The sequence below is a fragment of the Phascolarctos cinereus genome, unplaced genomic scaffold, assembly GCF_003287225.1.
Source record: "Phascolarctos cinereus isolate Bilbo 61053 unplaced genomic scaffold, phaCin_HiC Scaffold_3;HRSCAF=262, whole genome shotgun sequence".
Lineage (NCBI taxonomy): Eukaryota > Metazoa > Chordata > Mammalia > Diprotodontia > Phascolarctidae > Phascolarctos > Phascolarctos cinereus.
Window position 1 is genome coordinate 259,939,150 of NW_027555736.1, and position 11,658 is coordinate 259,950,807.

At 38.5% G+C, this 11,658-nt stretch overlaps 1 protein-coding gene across 1 annotated transcript in view; it reads right to left on the reverse strand.

Moving 5' to 3' along the window:
• The window catches only part of RTRAF (RNA transcription, translation and transport factor), a 40,488-nt gene extending 37,291 nt beyond the window's left edge, over window positions 1–3,197 (reverse strand). The window contains exons 1-2 of the mRNA XM_020974851.2: window positions 2,975–3,197; window positions 1,411–1,535 (exon numbers count right to left, since the gene is read on the reverse strand). Coding sequence (XP_020830510.1) covers window positions 1,411–1,535; window positions 2,975–3,035 — 186 coding nt within the window. The 5' untranslated portion in view covers window positions 3,036–3,197. The remainder of the gene's footprint in view (window positions 1–1,410; window positions 1,536–2,974) is intronic.
• Window positions 3,198–11,658: the final 8,461 nt, after the last annotated feature.

Consider the following 11,658-nt stretch of genomic DNA (forward strand, 5'->3'; position numbering starts at 1 on the left):
AAGTTTTGCAAATATTAACTACTAAATAACAAAAATCACATGAGTCTTAGACCAATAGTCAAAAACAGTCAAAAAGTATTATAGATATGAGATCATTCATTGGGGGATAGGGACACAAGGAGATGGAATATAAACAACATGCAACAGTGGATGGGGACTTAGCCTTAGGGTAAAGAAGATCTAGGTTAAAGTATTACTCAAGAAATATACCAGCTATGCAAACACAGGCACATCAACTAACCTCTCAGTGGCCCAGGAAACTCTCTAAAACTTATAAGTTATAGCCATGTTGCTAAGCTGAATTGGTGGAAAATGTTTCACATTAATACTGACCCACACAAATGAAAATCACAGGTCCAGACACAATTCCCACTGCTCAAAAAAAAAAAAAGGACAGGGGGTTGGGGGGTAAGTGGGAGAGGAGATGGGAGGAAGGAATTTCTTTAAGAGAAGGATGGCAAAAAAAAAAAAGAGAAGGATGGGTTTCTTTACCTTTACAAAATGCAACCAATAACAATTATACTACATGTATAAGCACAGTACTTCAGATGTACATTATAGTCACTGGGCTAATGTCTTACATAACCACATAAGACATTCTGAGACTGGAAGTCACCCTCTAGGACGCTGCCACTCCATAAAATCATCATGTCTCCTGCTCTTATATGACAAGCTTTTCAAGACATAGTGAGAACCATATTGACAAACAGAATAAATGAAACTATACTTCAAATAAATTCAACTACTACCAGATATGAACAAAAGCTATAGCATTCAGCTTCACAATTTGAGGGTTCTCAGAAAAGGTTCTCCAAAAATCCTCTCTCTGATGCCATTAATTCACATATAATTTTTTTTAAATCTTCATTTTTAACACAAAAAACCTTATTTTTAACACAAAGTTTTTTTTTCAGTTTCTGAAGGACTTTATAAACATAAACATAAACTTTAAAACTGCCTGTTTATGTAGAATTAAAACATTATTAATTAATTTTCACTTTTGGTTTCCTCTCAAAAATTAGTTTGCTTAGTTGAATAGACCTTGTTTCACTAGTTTAACTTCACTGTATCTACCTAAATATATATATAAATAACAAAAACTAAGAGGGTTAAAATTTTTAGTAATATTAGTATAGTATAACTGAATCACTGTGGGTTTCCTTCTATCTTTCCACTATCATCTACTTCTTGATCTTTTTTCAAACAAAATCTTTTGCAATTTTCTCATCTATAAAATAAGAAGGCTGCACTAAATGGTATCCAAAGGTTTTCCAACTAAATCTGTGATCTTTCCCCCACTGAACAGATAAAAATCAGTTTCCATTCCAAAATTGCATGACTATTATTCCTAATTTAAAATTAAATTTTATTTTTAAAAATGTTTACCTCCTTGACCCAATAATTCATTACCTTTTCAAAGAACTTGGGCCATTCACTGTTGTGGATGTTTCTTAAATTTCCTCTGTCTTCGATCTTGTAGTGTCTAATCTTTTGATCTTCAAGCCAAACAATAAAGTTTCTAAATTCTGTTTCATCTGTAGCAAAAATTTTAGACAAATCAGAATGCAAGATTTTAGTTAAGGCAAAATAAAGAATGAAATAGCAAAATGTACATCTTCTTAAATGTAATCTTTTCTATACACTTTAGCACAGACTTTTTTAGTATACAAATGTATTAATTCTATTATGTCCTTCCTGAATATTAAAAATGAACAAGCACTACAAAGCAGTGAAAGAAAGAAAATATCTTTTAAAATGAAATAAAAGAAAAACTACTATAAAGCCATCAAAAAAAGAACTAAAGTAATATGAGCACATCATTGCAGTGAATAAAATAAGAAAAGATTACTGTTAAACCCCAATCAATAAATTTTGCTTTGGGGGAAGATCCAGTTTAATAAGGAGTTAAGTTAACAAATAATTATATTTAGAGAATTACGTAAAGCAATAGGTAAGATCTGTAGAGTAATCCAAAGAATAGACAATGAAATGAAAAATTAAAACTTTCAAAACAAAACAATGAGAAAGATGGTATGAAGAAGTGAAGACTGTAAGAAAAGTTCCTAGTTAAAATTTTTAATGCTTCTGAAATATTCAAAGCACTTTACTAAATATATATCCACTATAACAAAGTTATTTAAAATATTACAAGTTTCAGCATATCAAAACTGATCAGTTTAGAATGGCTAAAATCTATGCTGCAATTCAAGATCACCAAAGCACTTTACAAATTTTACGTCATTTAATGGTCACAACAGCCCTGTGAGGTAAGTACTGTTATCTTAGTTTTGCAGATAAAAGAAACTGAGGATCATAAGCAATTAGATGCCCGAATAATGAATGTCTGAAGATGTTATAGGGTTTCTCTTTGGATTCTTTTCATTTTTATTGATCTATAATAGGCCAAAGAACATGGACGTGATGTACATTTTATCATATGCTGCTTTGTTTTCTGGTTCTGTGGACATCTACGTAAAAACTCCCCCACCTATAATGGTAAGCTCTCTGCGGCCGGAGACCCTATCACACCAACTATCTCCCGCAGCACGTACACAGGAACCTAAGTTTACCTGGCACTCCACTCATACCAAATGCTCAGTTTTTACAGACAGGGAAAGACTTCCTTTGGCCACAGTGGGTTGGGTTTTTCCCCTTTTCTTTAACAGAGGAGGGGAAAAGAGGTGGACTTACTTTGACGGGCCTGAAAAAGAGAAATGACGGCAGACAGAACTGCGCGGTTTAAGGGCCCGGCAGGGAGCCTGACTCCATACTGAAGCGCTCCAGAAATCTAGCAGTAAAGGAATCACGCTAAAGGAGATAGACGTGTACGGAGAAAATGGAAGGAAAGCCTAGCAAGGAGAGAGGCGGTAGCCGAAAGGGGATCTGTGTACTCAGAAGAGGCCGGGTACTGCCGAGTACGGGTGACGCACTCAGAGGCCTAACTCCAGCAAGGCCTGCGCCGAGCATCCCTCACCTTTGCAGTTGAAGCCGGTAGGGTTGTGATAGTCGAGGGCCGTCAGCTTGCGGCGGAACATGCTACTGGCTTCCGTCTCGGTCGCCGTGGCACGCGAAGCCCAGGAAGTGAAAGCGGTGGCAAAAAAATGCAGCCGAAGCAAGGAGGCAAAAGCAAGCTGACTCCAGCAAGTCCGAGTAACCAACTCAGCTGCGAGTCCCCAACTCAGTAACTCCCAGCAGTCTGAGGGAATTCACCAATCACAGCGCAGCCTGAGAAGGTGGGGCTAGAAGTGAGTGACGTCACCTTTAATAAACTTTATTGTCAGTGACTGAAATGAACAATAAACCAAGAGGCAGGGTCTGGAAATTCTAATGTAGTTTCCCCCCCAAAAGAACAAACCAATGAATTGGGCATGAAACTAAAAGAAAACTGGAAAAACAATGCTTTTAAAAATCTCAATTGGATACAAGAAATAGAAATCTGTAAAGAAGAGGTTTTGTTGTTGTTGTTCAGTCATTTTTCTATCACGTCCAACTCTTTGTGACCCTATTGGGGCTTTTCTTGGCACAGATACTGGAGTGGTTTGCCATTTTCTTCTCTAGTTCATTTTACAGGTGAGGAACTGAGATAAGCAGGGTTAAGTGACTTGCCCGGTGTTACCCAGCTAGTAAATGGCTGAGGTTAGATTTGAAATCAAGAAAGTGAGTCTTCCTGTGCCACCTAGCCGTGCCACCTAGCTGTCCAAGAAGAGATTAACAAAATAGAAAGCACAAAATTAATAAATAAAACTAAAATCTGGATTCTTTGAAAAAGCTAATAAAATACATAAATCATTAGCTAATTTTAAAGAAAGCTTTTATGACTGATTTTTTTATTAAAGCATACAAATTACCAGTATAAAAAATGACAATGGAAAATTCACAACAAACGAATAAGACAAAGTAAATTACTAGAAACTAGTTAGCAAAACTATATGCAAAGACAACTTAAATCAAATGAATAAATAGATGTAAGAATACATAATACCAATATTGACAGAACAAAAAAATTATAATCTAATGTCAGAAAATAAATTGAATAAGCCATAAACTATAATAATAATAACCATAACCAGAAGACTTTGCAAGCAAATTCTAATAAACCTTTAAAAAACAATTCCAGTATTACATAAGCTGTTTACAAAAGAAAAGGTCATACCAAATTCATTCTGAGATGAAAATATATATTTATACTTAAACAAGAAAGATTGAAAACAAAGAAAAAAACCTATATACCAAGATCCCTAATGAATCTTGCCACAAAATGTGTAAATAAGATATTAAGAAAGAGTTTACAGTAATCTATTATTGGGAAGTTCAGAAGAGGGGAGGGATTTGGAGCTATGCAAAAGTAGAATGAACTTTCTATGGTGGTAGTGAATTACTCCAACACTGTTTCTTCAAATGGAAACTAGATGATTACTTTTTGGAGGTGTTATAAACTATTTTTTTTCCAGAGGTTCCTTTAAACTATTCAGATTTTATGATTTGTAGATAGATATAAATTTTATTATTTGTACAAATATATGTGATTACAGATAAATGTTTACATATGTGTGTATGCACATGAGTGTGTGTGTATATATAAACACAAGCCATAAAATCTCAGGAGTTTGAAGGAATCTCAGGAAAAAATATATACACATATGTGTGTATAGGTATGTGTACCTATACACACACATGCACATACATATATCTCCCCACATCCACAAACAACTAAAATGAATCATTATAGTTTAAAGTACACTCAAAATCACTTTCAGGGATTCAAAAATGTTAGGGTTGAACTAGGTTAAACTCTAAGGTCCTTTCCAGCTCTAAGATTCTATCACTTCCCTGATTTATCCTAATGTAATAAGAATAAAAGGCTTGTTTCATATATGTAATGTGTATAAGGGCAAGATTAGGGAATTTAGGGTTGTAAATTTACACAAATTGGTCTCCTTGAGAAATAATTAAAATAATTCAACAGGAGATGGGGAAAATCCAGTACTGTCCATCAATAAAGAATTACAAAAAGGCTCTTCACTATCGCAGGTGGATCTCAAAATCTCTGGTCTAGGGGATTTGATAATATGCTTATAAGTGTACTTACTTTCATCATGTACCTTTGAGTATATGTAATTTGGATTCTTTCAAGATTGTGGAATCATATGGAATCATGTGTTCCATGATACAAAGCTATATAGTATTCAACAGGAGACCTGGATGGGTTCTTGCAAAAATAAGCAGCATTGAAATCATTATGCAATCTCTCAAATGTGATCCAGCTTGATTTCTTCATAGATAATTAGAGCTGGAAGAAACCTTAAAAATCATTTTTTCCAAACCCCTCTCATTTTACTGATGAAGGAATTGAGATCTGCAGTGGTGAAATGATTTACCCAAAATCCGACAGTGAGTAAATAACAGAAAGATTTTAAAACCAGGTCTACTGATTTCTGTGAATTTTCTGCATTGTACTTCCTCTTTGGGTCCAATTCACTGTCCAACTTCAAATCTTGTTGGGGGTATGGGAGAAGAAAGGAGGAGAGATTGGCAGATAGAGACAGAGATGGAATGAAACAGACAGACAAAGATACATAGAGAGAAAAAAAGAGGGAGGCAAGATAAAAACGACAATGTTTTTGTGGTTGTTGCATTTACATTGTTACAGTTATTGGGTTTTTTTTCTTGATTCTGCTTATTGCATTCTGCATGCTTCCTTTTATTCATCACAATCATTCCATTATATTCATGTACCAATGGAAAGAAATAACTGTCCTTCAGAACTTTAGTGTCTTCAAAAGGTATTGAGGGAGTTAAAAAAACATACCTGAAGATGGATTGGTTCTATTTTGAAGGTTTTAAGAAGAGAAAGAGAATACAGGGTGGAGAGAATAGAAGGAGAGATAATACAGAATATAGAAAGAAGAAAAAAAGAGCAAAACTTGCTGTACTCCTCATAAGGAAGAAAAATATACAAACATAAAAGAAGGAATGGGGTAACAGGCATCAAACAAACCTTACTTAAATGGCATGGATGAAGAAAGGTTGACCACAAACACAGATTGGTGTAAAATATATCAGATTCAACAGAAAATAAGGATTGGAGGTGCAGTGGTCTGAGGGAGGGAATAGTTGTAAACTAAACAAACTTCCTGATCCTTAAGGGAAGATTAAAGTAGAAAAAAAAATGAAGTAGAATCTAAGGGAGTACCCTTCAGTTGGGGAAGGGCTGAACATCTTGAATTGGATATCTTGAACTGGAGGAGGATTGGGCAAGGGGAAAGAAACAAGCATTTATAGAGGTCTTTCCTGCCCCCCAAACCCTTACTGCCAATGCCTTCCCTTTGAGATTGCTCCCAGTTTACTCTGTGTAAATCTTGTGTGTACATAGTTAATTGCTTGTTGTCTCCCCTGTTATTTCTAATTATGAACTATAATCCTCTCTCTGGTGCTTTCATTGAGGAATCCCTGCAGAGCATAGAACTCAGACCATAGGTCATCCGCTGAATCCTAGACTTTTTCTTGCATTGGACTTCAATGACTCTGAAAGAGGGAGTGAGGCTGATGACTTCACACAACTCTGCCTCACTTAAATACAATTTATGCTCAACATATTTCACATGTTTTTATATATTCAACAATTTTACTGCTTTCTTATTTTATTACTCAATTATTTTACTATTTTACCTACTAGTGACAAAGCAGCAGGTGGCAGATACACCAGGAGCTGTAGTCATAACCCTGAACATGGCATCCTTGGCAATAGCAGCACCTTCTCACTAGACTGAAGCAGTAAGAACTGAGGCCACCAAGATTGTGGAGCGAAAGCAGTGACTTGCTTGAGCTCTCCCCCAAACCCCTCCAAATACCTGTAAAAAATGGCTCTAATAAAGAATAAATAAATAAATAAAAATGGCTCTAAACAAATTCTAGAGCAGCAGAACCCATAAAAAAAAATAGAGTGAAACAAATTTCCAGCCCAAAACAACCTGGATGGTTGATTGGAAAGGTCTATGGCGCCAGGCAGAGAGAGGAGCACAGTTCAGCATGGGGGCACAAAGACCAGGCCTCAGCAAACCTGGAGCAGGCCTCAGGGGACTGAATCATGGACAGCTGTGGTGATTTCCAGACTTCTCAACTCACAAATGCCAAAGACAACTTAGAAGGTCAATAGCAAAGGTCTGTGACCATGGTGAGAGAGAAACTCTGTCCCAGCCCCAGTTCTGGCTGCAGCCCCAGGGCGGTGGCTAAGCTTCCAGAGCTCTTGGCCCATAGACTGAGGGGGAATCGAGTGGTTGATCAGAGCAGGATTGCAGGGATCTCTTTGCTGGTGCTGAGGCAGGAATCTCTTGCTTCGCCCATGCTTAGATCTGGGTCACAGTTCTGGGTGGTGGTCCTGCACAAAGAGGAGTGCCGGTGTGGTGGCTTGTAGTGGCAGTGCAGAGAGAATCCTCCTCACAGTTCCAAGGCAGAAAAGAGTGCTTGTGGTCACTCATAGACCACAGCAAAGGCCAGGAAAGGAGTAAACACCTTGCCCTTGATCATACTGCCTTGGAAGAACTGAAAATTTACAGGTCCCCAGAAGTATCTCTGAAAACAGCTGCACAAAACTCCTGAAGCTTGGGATAGTACATTCTCCACACTGGAAGCAGAACCCTACCTTAACAAAGAGTTTAAAAGTTAAGTAATTTGCTGGGAACATAAGCAAACTGTGCAAAAAAGTCAGACCATAGAATCTTTCTTTGGTGACAAAGATCAAAACATACTAGGCTGAAGCAGCAGTGGAAATTGGCAGCCCCTTGGGGGGTTAAGCAGCCTTTTTAAGGACCACAGGCTCACCTCCTGGCATGAGGAAGGAGCTAGAAAAGGTGCCATAAAAATTGTCTGCTTCACCTAACTCTGGCGTGCTTAACATGGCAGGCGGGGATCCCATTCTGTGGTTGAAAAACATACACACATACACACACATACACACACACACAAATGTACAAAAACTTTTGCAGATATGATTCCACTAATCTTTGGTGCATGGGATGTGCTTATATACAGCATGAAATATAGTAGATCTTAAAGATGAACAGCTCTTGTTGCAAGAGAACTCAGCAGGTATCACATTCAAATAGCAGCCCTGAGTGAAACAGGCTGGCAAATGAAGGCTGGCTTACCTAAGTTGGGGCTGGATGAATATTTTTCTGGAATGGCCACCATGTTGAGGAGTGCCATGAGGAGTGCTTCACAATCAAACCTAATCTAGTCCAAAAGCTTGTATGCCTTTCGAAAGGAGTAAATGACAAGCTCATGACAATGCAATTGCCACTTGCAGGAAAGCACCACACCACCATCATCAATGTATATGCTCCCACCATGATAAGCCTTGATGAGGTCAAGGAAAAATTTTATAAAGAGGGGCATCTAGATGGCACAGTAGATAGAGCGCCGGCCCTGCATTCAGGAGGACCTGAGTTCAAATCCAGCCTCAGACACATAACACTTACTAGCTGTGTGCCCTTGGACAAGTCACTTAACCCCATTGCCTAGCCAAGCAAAAAAAAATTATGAAGATCTGGAAACTCTCATCATCAACGTGCCAAAAGAGGACAAGCTTGTAATTCTGGGTGATTTTAAAGCCAAAATAGGCACCGACTACCAAACATGGCGGGGAGTCCTTTGTAGGAACGTGTTCAGAAGCTGCAACAGCAATGGTCACTTACGGTAGTAAGACTTGTGCCTTTCATGGGCTTCTCACCATCGACACTGTCTTCCACTTACCTAAAAGTAGCAAAACATTACAGATACACCCCTACAGCAAACATTGGCATTTAATAGACTGTGTCATTGTAAGGAAAAAAAGACAAACAGATGTGAGAGTGACAAAGCTGATCGTGGCTCAGAGTCCTAGACTGATCATAGGATTGATCCTAAACAAGCTAAACATTCACATTCAACAAAAATATTCAATATTAACAGATTAGAGGGCTTCCTGTGTGTAAACACTTTGTGGCTAACTTGGAGGGAAAGATGAGTCAAAACATCCTTGGCAAAAGTGGACCAGAAAAGGAGTGGTCAGATTTCAGAGATTTGGTGTACATTTACTCATCTGGGTCAGAATGCTCACAAATATTAGGATTGCTTTGATGAAAACAATGAGGGGCAGCTAGGTGGCACAGTGGATAAAGCTCTAGCCTTGGAGTCAGAAAGACCTGAGTTCAAACCTTGCCTCAGAAACTTTATACTTACTAGCTGTGTGACTCTGGGCAAGTCACTTAACCCCAATTGCCTCACCAAAAAGCAAAAAAAAAAAAAGTGATGAGGAAATTCAGGAGCTACTTAATGAAAAACAAGAACTCCACAGGGTTTACCATCAGGATAGTTCATCTCTCTCTAAGGAGACAACATTTAACTCCATCAAAAGTAAAGTGCCAGTGAAGCTTAGAGAGGTGCAGGATTCTTGGCTCAGTAAGAAGGCAAATGAGATTTCAGTTTTATGCTCATAGTAATAATCCAAAGGGCTTCTATGATGCCCTGAAGTCTATTTATGGTCCAAAGATCTTTGATGCCTCTCATCCACTTAGTGCTGATGGAATCACACTGATCAATGATAAGGACGTCATCCTGGAGAGGTGGACTGAACACTTTCATGGTTCTCTCAACAGATCATCATCAACCGATGCTGAAGCCATTGATTCTACATAGCAGGATGAAGTCAATCTCTCTCTAGCTATTCTTCCAACTGAAGAAGATTCAAAATATGCCATTTGGCTCCTCTCATGTAGCAAGTGCCTAGTGCTGATTCCATTCCATCAGAGATCTACAATGCAGAGGGCCCATTGCTCATGTAAAAGCTGACTGAAATCTTCAGGGTTATATGGCAAGAAGAAGTTATGCCCCAGGAGACCAAGGATGCCTCCATTGTCCATCTCTATCAAGGAAAAAGAAATGGGTTATTCTGTGACAACCACATGGAGGAAGGGGTTCTTTTTCTTAATCATTGCAGCAAAGTTCTTACTAGAGTCTTTCTTAATCAGGTAATTCTTCACCTGGAAGATGGTCATCTACTCAAGAGCCAGTGTGGTTTCAGAAAGGGCCGAGGAATGTTTGACATGATCTTTGCTGCCTGACAACTCCAAGAGAAATGCCAGGAGCAGAACAGAGGTCTGTGCACAACATTTGTTGATCTGACCAAGGCTTTTGATATTGTCACTCATGAAGGCTTGGCAAAATTTGGTTGCCTGGAGGAGTTCATCAGTATTCTATGCCAGTTTCATGATGACATGTTTACATAGGTTCTGGATAATGGATGATGCTAGTGCTTTCCCAGTCATCAGTGGAGTGAAGTAGGGCTGTGTGCTTGCTCCCATGCTTTTTAATATGATGTTTTCAGCAGTGTTGTCAGATACTTTCAATAAGAATGAATGGCATCAAGGTCAACTGTCACACTGATGGTAAATTATTTAACTTGAAAAAGCTACAAGTCACGACTAAAGTGGAGGGAGAGTTGGTGCATGACTTTTTGTTTGCAGATGATTGTGCACTCAATGCAGTCTCTGAGGCTGAGATGCAAGAGAGTATGAATCAATTCTCTGCCATTTGTGCTAATTTTGTCCTGACAACATGAGAAAACAGAGATTTTCTACTATCTAACACCACACCATCCATATGTGGAACCACGGATTAGGGCAAATGAAGAAATGTTTAATGTTGTGAATAAGTTCACTTACCTTGGCAATATACTTGCCAGTGATGTACACATAGCTGGTGAGGTTGACACATGCATTGTCAGAGCTAACTCAGCATTTCAGAAGCTCCAAAAGAAAATGTGGGAGAGAAAAGGTATTAGACTGCCTACCTGTAGGTATGTCTACAGAGATGTTATGTTGACCTCATTGTTGTTTGCCTTTTAAACCTAGACAGTCTACCAGCACCATGCCAGAAATTGAATTGTATTAAGAAGATGCTCAAGATTATCTGGGCAAGATAAGGTACCTGACACTGAGGTCTTTTTTTGTTTGTTTGTTTTTCTTTTTACTAGGCAATGGGGTTAAGTGATTTGCCCAGGGTCACACAGCTAGAAAGTGTCAAATGTCTGAGACTGGATTCGAACTCAGGTCTTCCTGACTTCAGGGCTAGTGCTTTATCCAATGTGCCACCTAGCTGCCCTGAGGTCTTTTCTTAAGCTGAACCACTAGGCATTCATATTCGGCTTCAAAAAGTACAACTTAGATGGGCTAGGGGCATTGTTCAAATGTCAAAAATAAATTTGTATAAAAGATTATTTTATGGATAATTCACACAAGGCAAAGGCTCACACATAGGTCAGAAAAAGTAATAAAAGGACATTTTCAAGGTCTGAAGAAATTTGGTATTGTCAGACGTGGGAGACACTGGCACAGGACCATCCAGCATGGCAAGTCAGTGTCAAGGAGGGTGCTGTTTTCTAGGAGGAAAGCAGAGCAGCAGTAGCTCAAAAAAAAAAGGGAGATGAGCAAGTTTGGAGACATCTCCCTCCCAAACATTCATACAGACTATTTGTGCCCAACCTGTGGTAGTCTTCTGAGTTCATATTGGTCAGATCAGCCACAATTGGACACACCATACATTGACCCTGAAAGAGGTACAAAAATCCACCAAAGAAAAGTACTACTTAAAGAATAGAATTGGGGGGGAAGCTAGGTGGTG